At 38.0% G+C, this 23,178-nt stretch overlaps 1 protein-coding gene across 2 annotated transcripts in view; it reads left to right on the top strand.

The window, feature by feature from the left end:
• The window catches only part of SEC23IP (SEC23 interacting protein), a 40,120-nt gene that overhangs the window by 4,671 nt on the left and 12,271 nt on the right, over nucleotides 1-23,178 (top strand). For both annotated transcript variants that reach the window (XM_033130607.1, XM_033130606.1), the window contains exons 2-14: nucleotides 135-658; nucleotides 1,471-1,693; nucleotides 2,535-2,728; nucleotides 5,066-5,155; nucleotides 6,459-6,579; nucleotides 7,747-7,836; nucleotides 8,665-8,806; nucleotides 11,063-11,271; nucleotides 11,640-11,758; nucleotides 12,092-12,244; nucleotides 13,855-13,950; nucleotides 18,486-18,683; nucleotides 22,646-22,801. In XM_033130607.1, coding sequence (XP_032986498.1) covers nucleotides 135-658; nucleotides 1,471-1,693; nucleotides 2,535-2,728; nucleotides 5,066-5,155; nucleotides 6,459-6,579; nucleotides 7,747-7,836; nucleotides 8,665-8,806; nucleotides 11,063-11,271; nucleotides 11,640-11,758; nucleotides 12,092-12,244; nucleotides 13,855-13,950; nucleotides 18,486-18,683; nucleotides 22,646-22,801 — 2,315 coding nt within the window. The remainder of the gene's footprint in view (nucleotides 1-134; nucleotides 659-1,470; nucleotides 1,694-2,534; nucleotides 2,729-5,065; nucleotides 5,156-6,458; nucleotides 6,580-7,746; nucleotides 7,837-8,664; nucleotides 8,807-11,062; nucleotides 11,272-11,639; nucleotides 11,759-12,091; nucleotides 12,245-13,854; nucleotides 13,951-18,485; nucleotides 18,684-22,645; nucleotides 22,802-23,178) is intronic.

Raw genomic sequence — 23,178 nt, 5'->3', positions numbered from 1 at the left:
CGTTTCTTTCTGTAATGCAGAAATGTAGGTTTGACCAACCAAAGAAGAGGCACAGGGCTCGACCTGCTGTGCAGAATCGTAGCTACGGAACGATAGCGGACCTTTTCAACCCTTTGCTCTCCTGTCTGTTTCAGAGGATTCCACGGATGTTGGTGAGGAGGACAGCTTCCTCGGTCAGACTTCTGCTCACACGTTCACCCCACAGACGTTTAGTTATTTCTCTCAGGTATCAAGCAGTAGTGACCCTTTTGGGACTATTGGACAGTCACCGGTAACAACTACAGCTGCATCGGCTGGGCAGTCGGCGTTCTCTAAGCCCCCGGCTGCTCCCCCCTTTTCAACCGGATCCCAAGATGTTCTGAATGCATTTCCACCATCCGTTCCGAAGGCTCAGTATGGTGCTCCACCTTCCTCACAGACGGGAATAAATACTTACCTGCCTTCTCAGCCAAGTAGTCTCTCTCCTTCGAATTTTGGGAGCCCACCCCAACAAGGGTACAATCCCTACCGCCATACTCCTGTCAGCAGCAGAGCTAATCCGTATATTACACCACCACAGCTGCAGCAGTGCCAAGCACCAGGCCAGCCTGCCCACCCCTCACCCTCTGCACCCCCAGTTCAGACGTACCAGATGCCTCCAGGACCTTTGCCACCTACGGTATGGAGAGATGCTTTTATGTCCTAACTGTTCACTTTAATTTTTAATCTCTCTCATTCACTTAGCTTGTGTTTTTAAAAGCACTGTGCTTTTTGTAATCAATATGATGACAAATTATTTTCAGAGGACATTTTTTGTAAGCTATATGCTTTGAAGGAAACATTCTTTTAAAGGTGGCTCATTGAATGGTTCACATTTTAGTTTGTGTTATCTATATACTGAAGTAGTAATTGATTTTAATGAGTTAACTTATGCCAGTGTTTCCAGATTTTAGTGTAAGACAGCATTAATGAATGTGATCTAAAGACATGTGAGAGTTGAAGTAATTATTTACAGATTACAGCTGCTCATTTTTAAATTATACTATTCAATCAAAACACTTGCTTACAGGGACTAAAATTGATTACTCCAGTAATGTAATTTCTTTTATTTACATTTATGGGGTTTGGCTCTAGACAGTTAAAGTTGGTCTCAGGAGAGTAATGAAATAACATTTGCATTGGGTAAATTTTATGAAATTCCTTTATGCTTTTTCCCCAACTGATTGTTCAACTGACTTCCAAAGGAAAGTCAACTAAATCCAAAAACGGAAATGATTAAAAGAAAGAATTAAGAACCTAATCCAGAGTGGCAGAGAGAGCGGTGTAATAATCAGAGTGTAAGCTAGCGTGACTCTTGGGGATAGAGAATGGGCTTCCTTTCATTTAATTTAAATCATACCAATACACAGCCTCTTGGTAGTGGGTCTGAAGCACATACAAAACTGTTCCTTTGAACAAGCACGACGGTCTTCACGTTTTTGTCCCCTGCAGATTCCTCCTCCAGTGCAGGCGGGGCTGTCCCCTCCAGCTCAGCAACAGGCACTTGCTGGACCTGCGGGTTCCTCTGTGCAGGGCCAGCCTCCTTTTATGTTTCCAAACCAATATGAACCTGTTCAGCCCCACTGGTTTTACTGCAAGGAGGTAGAATGCAAACAACTATGGATACCTTTCAGTGTGTTTGACTCTTTGAATCTTGAAGAAGTCTATAATTCAGGTAAGTGCTGATCATGCGTCATTTATATCTGATTTTAGGAAGAGAAGAAATGAAGTAGTATTTACGTATGGCGTACTTTTTGTGAAAGGTCAGGTTTCTTACTCTGTGTTGCTCCCACCAGACTCTGTACCTTGAGATGGTGATATTAACATAAGCCCTGAGTTGTTTGAGCAAGGTACTTGAAGAAGTGTGTTAGTCATTTTCTTACTTGTTTAATTTAAAGGATTTTAAATCAGAGAAATAGAGTAGTTCATATAATCTAGGTGTCAGATTTCTTTCTTTTTTGGGTGGGCGGTGGTCAGTTTTCTTGTTTACAGATTCATTTGTAGCTATCGGGCATTTATAAAGCGTTTTCCATGGAACTCTTATTCCTGAAGATGCTGTGAAAAAAGTATTCCATGGTCCGGTGAGTTTTGGAAATGCTGTAACTGTCCCCCTTTTGAGCAGACAGTGCACAGCAGTGCGTTAAGGCTCTGAGAAGTTCTTGCGGTGTGGAAATACGTTTCTTTGTTTATCCTGATGGTATTTCATCGTGGAACTTAAAAATTATCTAGTAATACTCTTTAGAAATATACTTCACAGAGCATGGTTGCTTTGATTTAAAGAAAATCCACCAGTTATTTGAATATTTTACGATTATTTTTTAAAATTTCACCCAGCTGTTTCTTCTTCACTTTAAGAATCATAATTTTGATCAGTATAGATTAATCTTAAACTTTTATTTTTAAACAAAAATGAGCTTAGTTCTTTGTCTTTCAGGATCAGCCAGTCACTGTATTCACTTATTACTGTTAAATGCGCTTTGTAACTGTTGTGTTAAAATGTGGACTTTGTGCTCCAGTCCAGCCAGACCCTGAGAGTGTGGTTCTAGGCACAGATGGAGGTCGCTATGACGTTTACCTGTATGACCGAAGAAGGAAAGCCGTTTACTGGGAAGAGGAGCCAGCCGAAGTGAGACGCTGCACTTGGTTTTACAAAGGGGACACAGATAGCAGATTTATTCCCTATACAGAGGAGTTCAGTGAAAAGCTAGAGGTACGTGGGCTTTATTCCTTTATGCTTTTCTTTAAAAAGCACAGGCTCTGTGTACGTTGGCGCCTCATGTAACACCAGTCACAGTGGAGTAGGATTCATTAGAGGAGAGCCTACCTTGATCCTCTGCTATTTAAGTAGTGCTATCAGTTATGAACGCCGCAGTGTCTAAAGGTAGAATGTTTCAGGGGAGCATCACAAATCTAATAAGGTACTTTTATCAAACCTTCAAAAGAACTTAGGCTGCTGGGGTCTCTTGACGACAACACATGCCAAGCATATGGATGCTTTTCAAATTAATATTCGGTAAAAGCAGTGAAATTATCCTCTGATTTATTAAAACAAACATAAAGCAGAATAGGAACAAATAGGATGAGACTTATTAAAACTGGTGATTAATGTTGTTTTATATACTTGTGTTAATTTCTTGAGATAATTTTACTTGATTGTTAAGTATTAAATATTTGAAATGAATTCAACAGCATGAGATTTAGAACATTTTAGTTACTGTGTTTTAATGTAGGAGTTATTAAAACGTGTGTAACCAACACTAACATTAAACTTTAAAACAACACGAATACTAACATTAAAGAGGGTCTCTAAAATGTTCGTTTGCCCTAGATTCATATTTTGCATAGTAGCTTCAAGCATGAACTCGGCCTTATGTTCTGTTTAGGAGCTCACAGTCAAGTCACAGTTTCTAAGAACCTATCAATGATACTAAGTGAGGACTTACTGTACAAATTAATAACATTTCTTTATAATAGGAACAACCAATTAGAAACCATAATAAAAAAGAAGATAACGTTTATAGGACTACCAAAACTACAGGCTAAGTAGGAAAAAAGTCCAACAAGAGATATATAGGAACTTTATGGAGAAAAACTACAAAATAGCATTGAAATACGTAAAAGATGACCTCAAAGAAATGGAGCTAAATATTATGTTCATAGAAGCAGTTTCAATATAATAAAGATGTCAGTCCTTCCAAAATTATTTTATGAATTTTATATAATCCCAATCAAAATCACATCAGAGTTTTTTAGGTGAAATTTGCAAACTGCCCCTAAATTTTATGTGGAAGGTTAAAGTGTCAAGAATAACCAAGACCATTTTGGAGAATGATACGTAGGAACTTGCTCTACTAGACAAGATTTATTTTAAACCTATGAATCAAAAGGGAATATGTAGAAGTGAAAATAATTCTTAAGATAGTGAAACTTCTTTCTTTAAACATTTTTGTGATCTTTTAAAAATTATAAATAAATATATTTAAAAAAATTTAAAACACAGTAAAGAAGAGCGTCAGATGGATAGATGCTGATGGAGAGGAATTGTTACTGTTGCCCCAGAGACAAAAGGAAACACTTCTATTTTGACATCCTCAATCTCTGTTACTAATTAAAAAAAGTCTTTGGACGGTGGGTGTACCAGAGGTTCCCCCTTACCTCGTCTTGAGTTTTTCAAGAGACCTTCAGACTTTTGCCATATAGAAAGCAGAATAGTGTATGTGGAGGAAGAGTAAGAAAATGGTTGAGCAGTCAAGTCTTTGGTGTCAAAGTTGTGGCGGGAGTGAACTGCAGTTCAGTCTTCACTACTTACCATGTATAATCTTGTGCAACTGTGAACTTAAAATGTCTGCTAGGGGTTGAATTGTGTCCCACCCCACCCTCCCCTCTCCCCCGAAAAAAAAATACATTGAAGTCCTAATATCCAGTAGCTCAGAATATGACTTTGTTTGGAAAAAGGGTCGTTGTAGATATAATTATTTAAGATGAGATCATAGTGGAGTTAGTGGGGGCCCCTGATTCGACATGACTGGTGTCCTTACGGCCATAGGGAGAATGCAGTGTGAAAATAGAGGATTGGAGTGGTGCCTCTATAAGCCAGTGAACGCTAAAGATTGCCCTCAAACTAGCAGGAGTTAGGAAGAGGCCAGGAAGGCGTTCCCTGTAGGTTTCAGAGGGAGCGTGGCCTGGCTGACACCTTGATTTCAGATTTCTAGTCTCCAGAACTGTAAGAAAACAAATTTCTGAGTTTTTTCAGCCACTCAGTTTGTGGTACTTTGTCATGGCAGCTCTGGGAAACTAACAGACAAGACTGTCTAACTCTTGGTGTTTGCCTCTATGTAATGGGGATAATATTATTTAGGAATGATTGAAAGTAATTAATTAAATGAGGTAATATATGTAAAGTGGTAAGTATGGTGACCAATTAGTACAAGAGAGCTGCTGTTCCTGTTATTTTTATTACCATGATAGTTACAATTTTCTCCCACACTTTCTCCTAACATGATACAGCTTTGTCATAATGGGTTACATGTTGTTTCCATTACTGTAGGCCGAATATAAAAGAGCTGTAACCACGAATCAGTGGCACCGCAGATTAGAGTTTCCAAGTGGAGAGACAATTGTTATGCACAATCCAAAGGTAATGACACTATTTAAGACATTAAAGCGTTTACATTCATTTCGATAATTATTTTCTGAATATGTTTGGTAAATGTTTAATTTCTGCAGTAATTAAACAGTTTGAAAGTAAGTGCATTGCTTTTAAGTTTACTACAGTTTGTATTGATCATAGAAACAAAAATGAAATTTAAATTTGTCTCAATGAAGTTCCTGTTTATGGCATCATGCTAGCTGAAGCTTAGTATAAACCATCGAAGTTGCTTGATAAATTTTTGCACTTGATCAGGGGTCAGCTGACTTTTTCTGTAAAGGGTTAGAGATTAAGTATTTAAGGCCTTTTACGCCAGGTGGTCTTTGTTGCAGCTGTCAAACTCTGCCTTTGTAGCCTGGCTATTTTCAGTAAAACTTTATTTGGCAAATCAAGTGTGGGACTGGATTTGGCCTACAGGCTGTACCGTTTGCCCATCCTGCCTTTCATGTTGTTTTGTTTCAACCCTTGAAATGTAAAATACGTTCTTCCTCTTTTTATTTTGATTGTCTTCAGAAACTTTTTTTTTTTAAGATATTGATTAGTGGCATTTGCATGCTTTCATTTACCATCGTTAATCTCTCTAAGCTCCAAGTTCCTCACCTGCAGTAAGATTTACCTCCCAGGGCCATATTTTAAATGAAGTAGGATGATTTATGCAAAAGCATCTAGCATAGTGCTTGGCATACAGTAGTTTCTCAGAATATAAGCTATTTATCACAGAAAAGTATAAAAACAAAAATGACCTATATTCTCACCACCTGTGTAGTCCTTATTGATACTAAAATAAGTAAAAATCATTTATACATCAACAAAATTTAAACAGCATAAAAAGGTATCAAAAAAATAAAATCCTTTTACCTCTGCATTTCCTGTTTCTCCTCTTGATGGTAACCACTCTTATCCTTTTGTTGTTTCAATTGTTTTTTAACCTTTTGTTTTGTATACAAACACAAAAAATTTACATATCATCTTGCATGTATTCATTTTTTTTTTAAAGAAAAATTTTCATATGACATCAGGTGTAATATAATATGGTTGATTTAATAGAACATGGTGGGTCAATCAGTTTTAGGCATTGAAAATGAACTTGTAAATAGACTCCTCTGTTACTGTTGCAGGTAACTTTCCTTAATTTCTTATGTGTAAACTTGGATGTTTATGTTACATTTCTGTAACAGTAGATTAAGTGGTTTACTTCTGATACAGTGGTTATTATTGAAATACTTTATTTGGCCTGTAGTGGAAATGAATTTGGAGGTGAGCTCTGTCCTAATCCTGTTGTGTCTTGAAGGTCATTGTTCAGTTCCAGCCTTCGTCAGTGCCAGATGAATGGGGAACCACACAAGATGGACAGACAAGGCCCAGGGTTGTAAAACGCGGAATTGATGATAACCTTGATGAAATTCCTGACGGTGTGTATAATTTGTTTAGGATCGAGGTCGTTTCTAGACTTCCCTAGTTTAATATCATTCTTTAGAATGATGAGAAAAAGAAACAATTATTAGGGTTACCTGCCAAAACATGCAGAAATTAGACCAATTTGCACATATCTTTTTAAAAATTTTATTACTGTTTTACCTGTTTATTTTTTAATTTAGAATTCTGTGAAGATATACAAACCATGTAATATAGATTCTAAAATATATATTGTAAAGAAACACTGCTGGTTGAAACTAGACTTTTGGCAGTGTTTTGGGGCTTGTTTTGTCATGTCTCAACTAGTTTGTATTACTCTAGTCCAGGAGTAGCAAACTTTTCCTGTAAAGGCCAAATAGTAAATATTTTAGGCTTTGTGGGCTTATGGACTCTGTTGCATCTGCTCACCGCTGCCCTTGTAGTGTGAAAGCAGCCGTAGACAGTATGTAAACTAATGGGCATAGCTGTGTTTCAGTAAAACTATAAAAAACAGGCAGTGAACAGGATTTGGCCCATGAGCCATGGTGTGCTAGCCCTTCCTCCAGTGGCTGTGCTTTGCTTTCTCCTGTTACACTTTGAAAGTATGTATTGTATTTTGACAATTACATACCTCATATTTATTTCATTGTCTTATGAAATTACAAAATGATTGTGGTCGTATTATGAATGTGAATGAAATAACCACAGTAAAATAGTAGATTTCACTTGGAGATGTTCCTATATATGGTATAGGTGAATCTTACAAATCAAAGAGAAGGATTTGGGGAAAAGATTTTGATGTTTTATGTTGACAGATTGCTTCTCCATGGGAGGGTTAGTGCCCTAGGGAGTTCTGAAGAACTCACAAGGTTATGGACCCTCTCTAGGTCCCAGGCTGCTGGACGTCTGTGCAGATAGGCTCTGGGATCAGAGGCGGCCTGCGTCCTCCACTCCTCTGTTCACTGTTCCATGCCAAGACTGCCTTTGAGCTTTATTTTCCTATTTTCATAGAGGGTACTGAGGCTTATCAGGTTGGAAAGGTCATGAATTTCTTTGGCAAGTTTGGGATAATAAAAGGGATATCTAGAATATTGCTGTTTAATTAGGAAAACCCAAGCAGATTTCCAACTCGTGTGTGTGTGTGTGTGTGTGTGTGTGTGTGTGTGTGTGTGTTTCTTTTGTAGGGGAAATGCCTCAGGTCGACCATTTGGTGTTCATGGTACATGGCATTGGACCGGTGTGTGACTTGCGCTTCAGAAGCATTATTGAGTGTGGTAAGTGGTAGTCATTTTATTTCATGGAATGTTTTGAGAACTAGTAGGAGGATTTTGAAATGTTCATTTTTAAAATAGTTTCCAGCTGTATACCACTGACTGAGGGACTGGAAGAGGAAATTTAAGTGATCCCTGGGAATTAGTAATTTCTGCTTGATTTGTTCTTATGACATATAGAACGCATAAACTTCTAGACTGTGAAGAATTAGATGGGGTCTTGGAAATCATTTAACCTTTCTGACAGCCTCTGCCTGAGCACTTCCAGCAACTAGGAACTCCTGTATATTGAACTGATTTGCAGTGAAATAGCTGTGAGAAGTTGTTTAATGGAAGTATGAATCTGCCTGGTTTATATACATTTTTGAAGTTTTATTTTTATGTCTGTGTAATAGTTGGTACTTAGTGAATACTTGGTATGTGCCAATTATCTTGCATGTATTGTGTCATTTAACCCTCACGACAAAGCCGTGGGGCATAGGTGCTGCCACTGTCATCCCCACCCTTAAGGGAGGAACCGAGCGAGGCCCAGAGGGCACAGGCAGCCTCTCCCGTATCGCGGTCTATTGGAGCAGGTCGTTGGAGTCCAGAGTCTGTACCCTCTGTGGTAGTTAGACTAATGGTTTTCAGTCATTTATATGTTCCTCTAAAATAATGAAAAGTTTAAAAGAACTTTCTAAATGTTAGGTTTATTATTTTGGGGCTAAATCCTTACATTTTTTTTCTTGAAGAGTTTGTGTTATTAAGAATACTGGCATAGTTGAGGTAATTGCTAACTGCCTATCAAGCTAGGAAAATTTAACTTGTCGTTTTCCCTTTTTTTTTTTTAAGTGGATGATTTTAGGGTGGTTTCTCTCAAATTGCTGCAGACACATTTCAAGAAATCTTTAGATGATCGGAAAATAAGCAGAGTGGAGTTCCTTCCAGTTCATTGGCATAGTTCCTTGGGTGGGGACGCCACAGGTGTTGACAGGTTTGTGAATTTTCCTAACTTGTTTTCCATATTAATCAAACGTAGTTTGAAAATTTAAGCCATAATATGAAATTTATTATGACTTCAACAAATACATTTAAAAAAACTTTTAAAAATATTTTTATTACAGTTGACATACAATGTTATGTTAGTTTCAGGTATTTAAATAGTGCTTAGGTATTTATATAACTTACAAAGTGATCACCCCAATAAGTCTAGTACCCATCTGGCACCATGCATTGTTACTACAACATTATTGACTATATTCTCTATGCTGAACTGTACATGCCCTTACTTCTTATAACTGGCAGTTTAGGGTTTCCAGGCAGGAATTCCCGCCCACTCTCAGGAATTCTTTTCGCTTTCCCATTCCCGAATCCTGAGATATAAACTGTTTTCTGTTCTCCACGATGAATCGTTTTCACAAAGTGACGGCCGATACTACCAACCACCTGGGTTCAAGGAGCCAATTTTCCCGATTTCCCGACCAACTTTTCTCGGGATTCGGGAACGGGAAAGCGAAAAAAATTCATGAGAATGGGCAGGAATTCCCGACCAGAAACCCTATGGCAATTTATACATCTTAATCCCTTCCACTTTTTCACCCATTCCCCCAAATCCCCTCACATCTGGCAACCATCAAAATGTTCTCTGTATCTATGAGTTTGTTTCTGTTTGTGCACTTTTTTAGATTCCACATATAAGTGAGATCATATGGTAGTTGTCTCTCTCTGACTCACTAATTTCACTTAGCATAATACTATCCAGGTCCATCCATGTTGTCGCAAATGGCAAGATTTCGTTCTTTTTTATGGCCGAGTAACATCCCATTGTATATACATACCTCATCTTTATCTGTTCATCTATCAACGGAAATTTAGGTTGCTTCCATATCTTGGCTGTTGAACAAATGTATTTTTTAACTTTAATTTTATACTTGCTCTGACATGATTAAATACTGGCTGTTAAGTTTATATGCTGCTTTTCTGTGTTTGTGTGTGCATGTGCATACACATATGTATCTATATATTCCTATTGTAAATATTTAAGAGAATCTAGGAAATTTAAGCTGGTTTTAAAATGCTAATCTATAGTGACTTAGATAAAGGTCTGTCCTGTACATTTTGGGGTATTTAGCAGCATCCCTGGCCTCTACTCTCTAGATCACAGTAGCATGCTCCTCCCCACAACGTGAAAACCAAAAATGTCTCTGGTCATGGCCAGATGTCCCCAGGGCATAAAATCTCCTCCTGGCTAAGAACCACTGACTTAACGAGTGTTAATTTTTATTGGGGAATATTGGGAAACAGTGTGTTTTTCCAGGATCCATCAGCTCCAAGTCAAGTCGTTGTTTCCACTGTAGTTGTGGAGGGCGCAGCTCACTGGCCCATGTGGGAATTGAACCGGCGACCTGGGTGTTATGAGCACTGTGCTCTTAAGCAACTGAGCCAACCAGCCGCCAAGGGAGACTCTTTTGACAGGACAGTTGTTTGTCATGTCTGAGTATTGTGTGTGTATTGTAGGCCATTTTAGTATCCTTGGTGTAAATGCCACTAAATGCCCACAGCACTTACCAGGTACTGGGACGACTGAAAATGCTCACACTCGATTTTGAATGCTCCCTATTGAGAACCACAGATTTAGGTAATTTTTTTTTTTTTGGAAGTTTAGGTAATATTTATGCTGGGACACAGGGCTGCTAATATATCTGAATTTTAGTGAACATTACAATGTTTCAGGGCACGTGGTTTAATAAAACTAACCTTCAGTGTTCTGTCCAGGCGGGGCCCAGTATGAGGGGATTTTCCTTCTTTGTGGGTGTTCTTGGGCTTTGCTGTGGCCATTCTTACACCAGGAAAGATTTTCATTCCATGAAGCTCCATTCTTTCTTTTGCTACTTTCTCTGCTGTCCTTTCCACCCACAAGTTTTGTCAGGTATCTTGATTTCCAATAATTTAGAAGAAAAAAAGGGAAGAGTAGGCTTTCTTCTTTAAAAATTAAGATCTTTTCATAGGCCTTACTTTATATGATAACTCTTCAGAGAACCCCAAAATTCATAGTACAGTTATAGGCACAAAGAGCAACTTTTTTGCTTTATCTTGATTTATGTATAACAACTGTCTGCAAAGTCAACTCATAATTAGTCTGTGGGAGTTTTTTACTCAGTGCATTTTCAACATTCAAAATCTAAACTTTTAAATCCATAGATTTAAGGTGGCTACTGACTGAATGTATTTTTTTTCCCTTTCTAAACAGGAATGTTAAGAAAATCACTTTACCAAGTATTGGTCGGTTTCGTCACTTTACCAATGAAACCTTGCTAGATATTTTATTTTACAATAGCCCCACCTACTGTCAGACCATTGTGGAAAAAGTGGGAATGGAGGTAAACCGTCTGCACGCACTCTTTCTGAGTCGGAACCCGGAATTCAAAGGAGGGATCTCTGTTGCTGGTCACAGTTTAGGTAAAACTGTCAAATACCCATATTTTAAACACAATTTTTGTTGCGTCGTCACTGCTTTCAGTGTGGGTGACATTGTCGATGCAAGCTTGACAGTTACAGATTTTAAGTTTTATAAAGGGTGGAAATGAAAGCTTTGACTTAAGATTCTGCCTTTGCTTTTCACCTTTCATGTTACGTAGGGATGCTTTCCATTTTCACGTATTCTGCTCTTTGGTAAAACAAGGATCTTGATTATCAGATCTTGATTAATATTTAACTTTTGTATGACTTCTGCCCAAGGATTTTGAAAAAAAGGTAGGAGAATGAATGTATTTAGTGTTATAAAAAGCACCTAGTACATTATAAAGCAAAATGCTTCTTTTTTTTAGGTTCTTTAATATTGTTTGACATCCTGTCTAATCAGAAAAATTTGACTTTATCAAAGTCTTCTGGGCCTTTTGCTGTTGCTAATGGAGTTGTGAAGCAGCCACATTTTCAGGAAAAGCAGGTATGGCCCAGTTAACGTTTAGATTTGGAGTTGGAACTGAACAGTTTTCCAGAATCTGAACTGTTTCTGTATAACAAATACACTGAGGTTTACAAGTTTCATGGAATCATATAGCTCGTTGTCATTGTAGGAAATGGGAGCATGAGTGAGTGATTAAATTCATACGCTTTTTCAGAATATATAAAACTATGGACAAGAATAAGGACAAATTACAATTACCAAAAATTATGATTTGTGTATAGAACAGAATTGTTTAGGAATTTCTGTAGATCAGGAGACATTGTATGGGAGTTTTTCTGAGTTTTGTAATGTTTCCCCAACTGTTTTTTAAAGATGCCTGAAGAGCCAAAGCTGACATTGGATGAGTCTTGTGACCTTGATGTTGAAAATGAAGAAGTCCTAACTTTGCAAGAAACTCTGGAAGCGCTTAGCCTCTCTGAATACGTTAGCACCTTTGAAAAGGAAAAGATTGATATGGAATCTCTGGTACTGATGATAGTTCGATTCATTTTTGTTTAAAATTGTTTTTTTTTTCCTGTGTATAGATTGAAAATTAAGAATGATTGAAACATTCTTACATCATAATACATTCTAGGTAAAGCAGAGACCTAAATATTTAAAAAATTGAAAAACACAGGAGAAAATTTTTTGCTTTTTTAATAATCTGGGAAGGCTTTTCTAAGTGTAACGCAAAACCCAGAAGCCATAAAAGAAAAAAAATTGTATAGCAGGAGATGCCATAAACAACGTCTAAAGGCCAATAATGGATTAAGAAGAATATGTGGAACACACATTACAGACAAAGGTCTTATTTCCTTACTAGTCAAAGCTTCTACGAATTAATTACACAAAGACCATCAACACAATAGGAAAATAGGAAAGGAATAAGAACAAATGGCATACAGAAAATAACAAGCAGCCTCTTATATGAAAACTCGTAAGAGAAATGCAAATTAAAAGTGCAATGAGATTTTCTTTTTTTTTTTAACCTATCAACTTGGCAAAAATAAAGAATTTGGTAACATATTATGTGGCCAGGATGAGGGGAAATAGGCACGGTTACATATTGTTGGTAAGAGTGTGAATTGATAAAACCTGTCTGGAGGGTAGTTTGGCAGTATCTTTTAAAATATGAAAAATACATACCCTCTGTGCCAGCATATTCACTGCCAGGAATATTTTCTGTAGAGAAATAGTCACACAACAATATATAGAAGGTCACTCTGCCACAGTATTTATAATAGCAAAAGCCTTAGAAACCCCTTTTTGTGTCCACTAGTAGGGCACTGGTGAAGTCAGTTTCAGTGCATCTACACAGTGGAGCTGTTGAGTGAATGGCCAGTGTCAGAGATACCGGTGTGAAACGATCTCATACAGTGTTTCCCTGAAAATAAGACCTAGCCGGACGGACAATCAACCTTAATGCGTCTTTTGGAGCAAAAATTAGTATAAGACACGGTATTATTTTGCTATAACATAAGACTGGGTCTTTATAACATAATATAAGGTAATATAATATATAATATAATACTGGGTCATCTATAATGTCAGACTGGGTCTTATATTAATTTTTGCTCCAAAAGACACATTAGAGCTCATTGTCCAGCTAGGTCTTATTTTTGGAGAAACAGGGTAGATACATTATGTGAAAAGACCAAAGTCCTATGTGAAAAGACAGGAGGACACACACCACACGCGCATGTGCGGTAAAACATGTAGATGTTGGGTATGCATAAGAGATCTCTCTGGAAGGAGAGTAAATTGCCAGTAGTTGCTGCTGAGAGAACCAGTTGATTGGGACAGGAGTGGAGGGAAGAAACTTCATTATATGGTTGACTGTAGCTTTTGAATTTTGTACAACGTGCATGTATTTTCTGTTAAAAAGTTAATAGAATGATTTGGATGTAGAGACCTAAGATTTTATAGCCTAAATTAGTCCTTGATTTAAAAACAAAACAATTATCATCAAAAATAATTGACTGGCTCTTTCATTTGATTGCTTTAGATGATATGGTTTCTTTTTGTAATTTATTTTAATTTCAGTTCATCTGTCACGTGACTGATTAATGAATGTGCTTGTTTGTTTTCTTTTAAAGCTTATGTGTACTGTTGATGACCTGAAGGAAATGGGGATACCCCTGGGACCCAGAAAGAAGATAGCCAACTTCGTCAAACATAAAGCAGTCAAACTGGTAAGGATGATTCCTGCCCCTAAAAGAAAACAAAACTCATCTGTGACTAGCCCGCTTAACGTTGTGGAAGTTTGTATTAATACCGTCCTGGTGAGGCCAGCTGTGTACTCCCTGCCCCAGGACACGTTAGTGGAGGTGATGGAAGCCCAGACTTTGGAGTCAGCCAGAACTGGATTTAAATTCCACTTAGGGTAACTGGCCACCTGGTTTTCTCAGGACTGAGAGATTCCGGGATGAAGAAGTTTCAGTTTTAAAATGAGGATTTCCTATTGCGAAAACTAGGCAAGTCCTGGACACACAGGTCACTTGATCACCCCAATTCCCAGTTCACCCACTTATTAACTACATATGTGTGAGCAATTGTCTTAACTTCTCTGATCCTTGGTTTCTTTCATTTCTAAAATGGGAGTGCCAGTACCTTCTTTATAGGATGAGAGTGAGAATGAGGTAATGTACGTGAAGATTCGCACACAGTAAATGTTAGCTCATGTTCTCTCCACTGCTCCCCTTCTCGAGATAGGAACACACACACCTCATTACATAATAACCAAAAGGCAAAACTTCTTTATAAGACAAAGCACCAACAGTAATAACTAAAAAGCATTTAAAAAGAAAGAAAACAACTGGGAAAAACTCACTCGTTTCATTTAATTTTCATTTATTAAGTTAATTTTACAGACATTTTCTAAATACTTAATTAGAAAAATTAGATAGCCCTGAGGGTGGCTCTTTTATTATATTTTTATTGTTACTAGCATGGTCTTTGTTGCTCCATCTTGGGACTTCTGTGGTTCTTTTACTTGTGTTACTTTGGAATTTAGCATATGCCACGTCTTTTTTTTTTTTTTAAGGAGGGTGCAGCTCACAGTGGCCCATGTGGGGATTGAACCGGCAAATGCCACGTTTTTATATGTGATATGACTACAGTCACAGGGCTGGTTGTTGTGATCAGCTTAAACAATTGAGTTATTCACCATTTTATAAATACATCTTGTGGCTCAGGCACTGTGCTCAAGTCTTGGGATTTGGAGATGAACTGAGGGTATTGTGTCCAGTTAGAGGAGAGATTTGACCCCAAATGATGACAAAAATTGGTCCCCTAACAGTGCTGTCGGAGCCAGATGGGGTGGCAGTGGGCCTGGCTTGGTAAGAGAAGAAGCCTTCCCCCGGGTGTTGGTGCTTGAGCTAGAACGAAATGGCCTTCCAGAAGTGGGCACGCTTCCTTGCAGCTGAAACAGCAGTTGAGCCGAGGGGCAGGGCTGGGGGTCCTGGTGGCCCAAACGGCAGGTGTGGAAGTTTGGATTTTCACTTGTAAGGGAGTGGATCTCAAACTTGTTCTTACGGCCTTGAAAGTCATGGTGCTTTTAAGCAAATGTGAAGTGCTCACCTGCTGCTTAATTCTGTCACAAATTATGAGTTAGCACCAAATCATCTGTTTAGTCTAAATTTTTAAAAAAGTTTTTATTGGGGAATATTGGGGAACATTGTGTTTTTCCAGGATCCATCAGCTCCAAGTCAAGCGGTTGTTTTTCACGCTAGTTGTGGAGGGTGCAGCTCACTGGCCCATGCGGGAATCGAACCGGTGACCTGGGTGTTAACGAGCACTACACTCTAACCAACTGAGCCAACCGGCCACCCTGTTTAGTCTAAATTTTAATTTTAGAAATTTAAAAACGTGTTCTCTAAACCACATTATAAAATTTTAGCCATGAGCAAATATGTCTATAATAAATGAGTTTTTGAACATATTGATTCCTTCCTGGTTTTTCCATTAACATTTGATTATTTCTTTTTGCTATTGGCCAGGGCTTCCTGGCTGAAATGGAGTACCAAAGGAAAAAAAAGTGGAGGAAATCTTCTCTGTTATCAGCTTGATTTTTTAAATTATTGTGTGTGTGTGTGAATCGGACTACAATTTCATTTTGGCAGTACTAAACCTCTTGATCCAGTTTCTGAGGGGACATTGAGAACCACTGCTGTAGGGCAGTAGGGCGGTGAGGGCAGTTCTGTGATTGGGTTTGTGTTTTAGAGAGTGTACTTGGTTACAGCGTGGAGATGGAGTTGGAAGGGATGCAGCTGGAGGCCGTCGAGTAGCCCTTAGAGTAGCCCTTGGAATTACGCAGTGACTGAGCGAGGGATGATGGAGGTATAACAGGAAATGGAAAAGGAGGGTGCGACTCCAAAGACATTTTAGACAGAACAGTATTTTTCATATTTGATTGGGATGATGAAGGGATGATGAAGATTAAGAGTTGAGAAAGGTTACTAGTTTTGGCAGTTAAGTGTAATTTCATTTTCCTTGATTATTGAATCATCATACAGTTTCAGTTGTTAAGAGCTGCTCATCTCACGTGAGCCTCACAACAGCTCTGCGAGATATTAATCTCTGATGAGCACGGTGGTCAAACCGAAACCAGGACACATGTGTGTACTCCACGTGTGTGTACGCCACGTGTGTGGATATCAGCGAAGCACAAGCCTATAAAAACAAAAACAGGAAACAGGAAGATATTTTTTCAGGCCCTACATCATGCCCTCGATTTTATTCTGTGATAAAAGGGAAAAAATGTAGAAAAGTATTCTGTTGTTCTTGAAAATTTTCTAGAAGGAGCCTGGTTTATATACTGTAGTTGCTTGGATTATAAATTATGGCATTATAAGAATGTTTTGAAAGGAATAAAAATCGATAAAGTGATCTTATTTTTCAAATTCAAAAGTAATTGCCTTTGGATGAACCGTGAAATTTTCTCAGCCATGATGACTTTGGTAGCTCTACGTTTTTGTAGATAACACGGTGCTGCCAGATTACTATTAAGATAATATGGTGTGTCCTATTGATTTAATGTAACAAATAATGGGACCAAGAGTAGCCAATTATTTTATAAGGAGATTGAGTATTTGTGTGTTTTTTTCCCCCTTTGTAAAACTATCTTAGTGATTTTTCACTTGGAAGGGAATAGTTTCTAGTGTTGGGAATATTGATAGTCAAATATGTGTACGTTTTCTCACTTTGTTTTAAAATCATTGCATGTGTCTAGGGGAAACAAAACAACAGTTTGCAGTAGGACAGTTTATGATCTATTGAGACAGTTCTCTCAGCAATTTAGAATGTTAAGTTGTAACATTCAGAAGGGAGGTCCTTCTGAGTGAGAAAGCGAATTTAAACAGAACAGCTTGGAACATGTGCTTTTAGGGGTTTAGGTTTCATCGTGTGCCGCCTCCAAAGGGCAGAGAAAACCAAACCTTCCAAAACATTAATGGTGGAATCATTCCAAGCGGGCTGGCAGGGAGTTTTCTTTTTATTCTGCCTGTTGAATTAAACAATTGGACTTGTTTCCTGATTTCCTAGTTATTTGCAGTTCATTAATAGATGAGACTGATTTGTCCAGCTGTTTTGTGTAAACACTGTCAATAGCTGTTTTAAACAGAGACTCACAAAATCATTGAAGCCTGGGGAATGCGGACCCCTGAAACATGTGCTTGTGGGGAGTGGACAAGTCCACCCGTGACAACTGTCACACCCCCTGACGTTGTTGCTGCTGAATCAGGGTGTGATCACAACCTAATGAGAATGGATTTTATCTCATTATTACAGAGACCTACCTGTTCCATAGAAGCTCCCAAAGCTTTTGTTGGCTTAATTATTCATGAAATGCATAGATCTTAAGTGTTCGGGGCCATAAGTTTTGACAATTTCTGCACCTGGGTAATCCCCTAAATCCAGAAAGAGAACACTCCTGTTCCGCAGATATTTCCCTCTTGCTTCTTTCTAGTGAACTCCCGCCATACAACCACTCTTCTGATTCCTATCGCTATTAAAAGTTTTGCCTGTTGTAGAAGTTCATATAAATGGAATGAACACTGTGTACTCTTGTATCTGGCTTCTTTTACTCAAGAGAGTGTTTTCGAGATTCACCGAATTGTTGCTTCATTGGCATTTCATTCCTTTTTATTCCTGACTAGTTATTTCATTGTGTGAATATACCACAATGGGCTTATTCATTCTTTCCAAAATGCTTTTGAGGAAAACTTGTCAGTGGCTCCATGCAGACAGACATAATGGGTATTAACATATTGAATGAAGAACTTTCTCCTAAGTTGCACATTTTTATAGGAAGTATGTATTTGAAAATTATATAGTATTTCTAAACTATCTGTTTAAAGTTAAGATCATACATGAAGAAATTGGTATTGTTTTACTTTTTATTATTAAAATTTTAAATTATATAGAAAAGTAGTGCAAACAGTATAGTGATAGCCAATATATAGACTTAATCGTGGCTGTTTTGCTGCATTTTTCTTTGCCTCTTAATTTTTTTATCTTTAGAATTTTAAAGTAAATTATAGACATCACGGAATTTCTTACCTAAACATTTAGTATATGTCTCTAAAAAGGACATTTTTCTTATAACCACAATGCCATTATTGTGCCTAAGAAATTGTTAAGCATTCCTTAATAATGAGATAGCATGTTTCGTTGTGATAACTGATAACTTTTCCCTCAGGTTACGTTATGAACTTTTGGTATTTTACAGGAACAGAAAAAAGCAGCATTGGAAAAGAAGGCAGTGATGGCTGCTTTGACAAAAGGACAAGAGGAAAGTGCTCAGAAAGCTAAAGAAATGGCTTCTGTTTCCTCAGAATCTAATGAGTCCAAGAGGAAACTTCCAGTTGGTGCTTACGTTTCTTCTGTGCATGTGGATTATGAGTCTTTTGAAGTTGGCACCGGGCAGGTAAGTTTACCTAGTGACTAGGGCTGCATATTTTATCTTGGAATCACATATCTTATTATTTGGATCGGCTTTAATTTCTTTACATATTTATTCAACATTTATTGGGGGGTGGTAAAACCGATTTTAATAAAAAATGTGTGCTTTATATATCATCTAACTTTCGAAATTGCCTTTATTTCAGTTTTCCACCACTCACAATTTTATAACATTAGTCTCTCATAACCACTAGCAGCAGAAGTGGTGATAATTAGAAAATTATGGTCAGAATATACTTAAGTTTCTGTGAGAGAAACTTGCTGCATTCAGTCAACTGTCGTGTTTTTAGTATTTATAGTTCTTCCCTTGGGGAAAAATTTCTATAAAAATCGACCAAGTAGTTGATAATGTTACATTTAATAACATGACTTAATACTTGTTTCTCAATTGCTTAGAAGTATTAAAAATCTTTTTAGACAGTGTCACTTTCAGTACATTTATAGTTGTGTATATAAGGTTCTAGGATTACAAAGTGAGTTCATGACTGATTCAAATAAGGCAGACGATGGGACTAGATGTTTGCTTTAGCTTATTCAGGCTTTTAAGCCCAATTTGTTCATAAAGATTGTATTTAAATTTTTTTTTTTTAAACATGAGCAAATTTGAATAGACTCTGGCAAATAAAGGGCAGCTATTTCCTCCCCTAACTGTGAATGATAAGAGTGTAGAAGGAGATTTGTGGTCCCAGGGGCTCCATGCCATCAGGACACTTTCTCTGCCTGTGTGCCTCTGTCTGTGTTGGCCTTCTCTGTGAAATTTGAGTCAGGGGGTGTTGGTGGCCCTGGCTTATCTTACAGCCATATGACAACAGAGGATAAGGAATCTACCTTGCTAGTGGGTCCAGTAAGGAAAATTTCAAGGAGAGATTTTACTTTTGAGTCATACATTCGTTTGGGACCAATTCTGTTGCCTGGGGAATGGGGCTCAGCTTGACTGACCCGCCCGGATCTCAGGCCACCTCCCTGGGGGGTGGCCCAGGTGGGTAGGTTGGATCCATTAGCCAAAGGGTTCTTGGGCCATCCAAACAATAGCAACAGTGTGCCACATTCATTGCCAGAAAGCCAGGAAATACTGATTAAGCCAAAGAAGATTAAAAAATAATCTTGTCGTTTCCTTAACCAGAACTAACCACCATTAGCTGTTTAAACTGGACTAGACTTTTATTTGAGTATATATTTAAATATGTATTTTAACAAACATGGGGAATACTACAGAAAATGTTTTACTAAAACATTATACTGCTGTTTTCAAATAGTATATTATGAATATATTCCCATGTCAAATATTTCTCTGTAACTTCATTTTTAATGACTGCTGTATTTTACTGTTTCAAAAGAGAATGATTTTTTTCTGTCATTTACTTAGTATTGAGTATATTAGTTTCGTGGGACTGCCATGACAAAGTACCACACACTGAGTGGCTTAAAACAACAGAAATGCGTTGTCGCACAGTTCTGGAAGCTGGAAGTCCAAGACTAAGGTGTCCTCAGGGCCATGCTCCCCCTGGAACCTGCAGAGGAATCCTTCCTTACCTCTTTCTAGCTTCCGGTGGTTTGCCACCTGTTCCTGGGCTTAGAGGTGCATCACTGCAGCCTTCCATTTTCACCTGGTGTCCTCTCTTCCTAGCTCTCGATGCGTGTCTGTCTCTGTCCAAGTTTCCCCTTTTCATAATAACACCAGTCTTCTTGGATTAGGGCTCACCCCAAGGTCTTATTTTAACTTGATTCCTGCTGTAAAGACATAAAGTCTTAGGTACTGAAACATGTCTTTTTTTGGGGGGACACAATTTGAGCCATAACATTGGACATGTAGGATTTTTCCAGTTTTTTAGTCTCTTAAGTGGTCCAGTGATGAACAGTTTTAAACCAATGTTCTGTGCATATTGCTTCTTTCAGTTACATAAGTAGAAGTAGGTTAGCTGGGCCAGAGGATGTGCACATGACAACGTTGGTAGTTATTACTACCGGCTGCTTGAAAGCTTGTGTCAGTTTGTACTCCCACCGGCAGTTTGTAAGATTGCCTCTCCCTCTTCTCCCTCACTGGGACAGACAGTCCCCAACTTAAGAAGGTTCGATTTAGGATTTTTTGACTTTCTGGTGGTACGAAAGTGGTGTGCATTCAGTAGAAACCATACTTCGAATTTAGATCTTTTCCCGCGTTAGTGATATGTGGTATGAGAACTCTTGTGACGCTCCCAGTAAGCCCGGCGATTGAGGGTGAACAGCCGATACTCTTGCAGTGTACTGTGTGGCCAGCAGTTTTTATGTCGTGTTTTGTGTTTTTGTATAAATTACATGAGCTCTTCTACACTTTGTTATAAAATAGGCATTGTGTTAGATGATTGCCCCACTGTAGGTTAATGTAATGTTCTGAGCGTTTAAGGTGGGACTAGGCTAAGCTTTGATGTTTGGTATTAAATACGTTTTCAATTTACGATCAAATGTATTGGGACAGAACCCATCTATCATAAGTGAAGGGGCATCTGTTACTGGTATCATTCTCCTTTGAGAACATGCAGTATACCTACCTTTTAAACTTTTAATGAAATAATTTTTTATGTGATATGTGAGAATAGATTTTTACTTTCTTTTTAGTATTTCATTTATATCTGATAATCTTATAAAGGAAAAGGGTATCTCACTGTTATTTGCTTGAGCCCTAGAGAGGTTAGATAATTTCTCATCTATTTTTTAGACATTTTCCTTTTGTGATGTGCTGATTTTATACATTTCTCTATTGTGTTTCTCTGTTTACTGATATTTGAGAATTCTTTATATATTAAGGATATTAGCTCTTTGCCATATGTTGTAAATAGTTTTTCCAGTTTGTAATTTTTCTTTTAACTTTGTTTTTTCTCCTTTTCTGAAGCGGGGCAAAAATGCATAATCTTGAGAGCACCTTCTGTGTGGCCTTCATTAGATGCAGAAACTTTGTGCACATATAAGGGCAAGCCAAGGGATGTGAAGTTTAGACTTTGTTTGAAGGGGCAGGCAGCCTAGTGTAGTAGAAGAACATTGGATTTCGAATTAGAAGTCCTCATTCTGCTGCTCACTGGCTGTGTGCTCTTGGGTAAGTGACGTCACCTCTCTGAGCTTCCCTGTCTCCATCAGAGAAATGGGCATGATGATTCTGGCCAGACCTGCCACTTTCAGTGGACCTCTGTCTGTTGAGCACTGGGACTATGCCACTCATTGTTCTTCACTCTCAGGATACAATGAGGACACATATCCCGCCCCTGAGCAACAAAGGAAGTTGCTTTGTGAACGGTAGAGCACCATACCAGACAAGTGAGGGCGCTTTCTCTTACTCCAGGCAGTTCTCAGTGAGCTGAGAGGCTGCGTGCACACTACTCCAAAAGGACTGTTTGGGGACAGATAGTTTTCTAATGGAAAGAAACTTGCCTTAACAAATAGTTATGATAGCATTAGGGTCGTTGAATGCTTAAAATATGCCAGGCTCTGCGCTAAGCACTTTATGTGGATTAGGTTATTTATTCAACCACATTGTGAGTTGGGCATTGTTACGATTCCCATTTTATGGATGAGGAAATTGAGGCTGAGGCAAGGAGGTTAAGAAACTTGCCCAAGGTCACACAGTAGTGAGTGGAGCCAGGATCCAAACCCAGACAGTTTGATTCTAGAGTTGGCGGTTTTAACTGCCTTTATAACTAATAAATGTAATACTATATGCTGTATATATTATGCGATACAATAAGTGAAAGTATAACAGAGGATGTAATAGTTTACAAAGATTTTAAAGAGTAGTTTTTTAATCCTTTTAAGCTCGTAACAGCTGTCCACAACAGTGATTTTAAGCACCGTAAGCTGCACTTTTTAATTTGTGCAGGTCCAGGAACTTAGAAGCTTTTACACTTTGTATTATGTGACATTGGAATGATCATTTTTTATTGTTTTTTGTCTTTCTAGGTTTCTGTTGCTTACAACTCGCTAGACTTTGAACCAGAGATTTTCTTTGCCTTGGGATCTCCAATTGGAGTGTTTCTCACTATTCGAGGAGTGGATCGGATAGATGAGAATTATAGGCTTCCCACCTGTAAAGGATTCTTCAATATTTACCATCCAGTGAGTGAATTGAATTGACTTCCTATTTTGAAGATGAAAAACCTGTGCTCTTTATCCTAATAGGTTCTCAGATTCTTATTTCTTAGGAATTAATACTAATCTGGGTTTTGTACAACTCAGCTCTCTGTCCTGTTAGATACAGTCTGATACATTTCAACAAAATTTTCTACCAAAAAGTCTTTGTTCAAGGAAGTAATTCTGTTGCTTTGCTTACAAAGGAATTTTATCCACAAACTTGAAAGTCTTCTTACAGTTACCAGTATTTGAATAGGTGTGAAAAAAAATTAAAATACCTGGTTTGTCAGTTGTTTTCTCACCCAACTAATGTATATAACTCAAAATAAAACAGCTTTTTATAAATTTCCAATTCTTCTATT

This window comes from Rhinolophus ferrumequinum, chromosome 16 (assembly GCF_004115265.2).
Source record: "Rhinolophus ferrumequinum isolate MPI-CBG mRhiFer1 chromosome 16, mRhiFer1_v1.p, whole genome shotgun sequence".
Classification (NCBI taxonomy): domain Eukaryota; kingdom Metazoa; phylum Chordata; class Mammalia; order Chiroptera; family Rhinolophidae; genus Rhinolophus; species Rhinolophus ferrumequinum.
The sequence above is the reverse complement of the archived record's forward strand: the minus strand, read 5'-3'. Positions and strand labels throughout refer to the sequence as shown.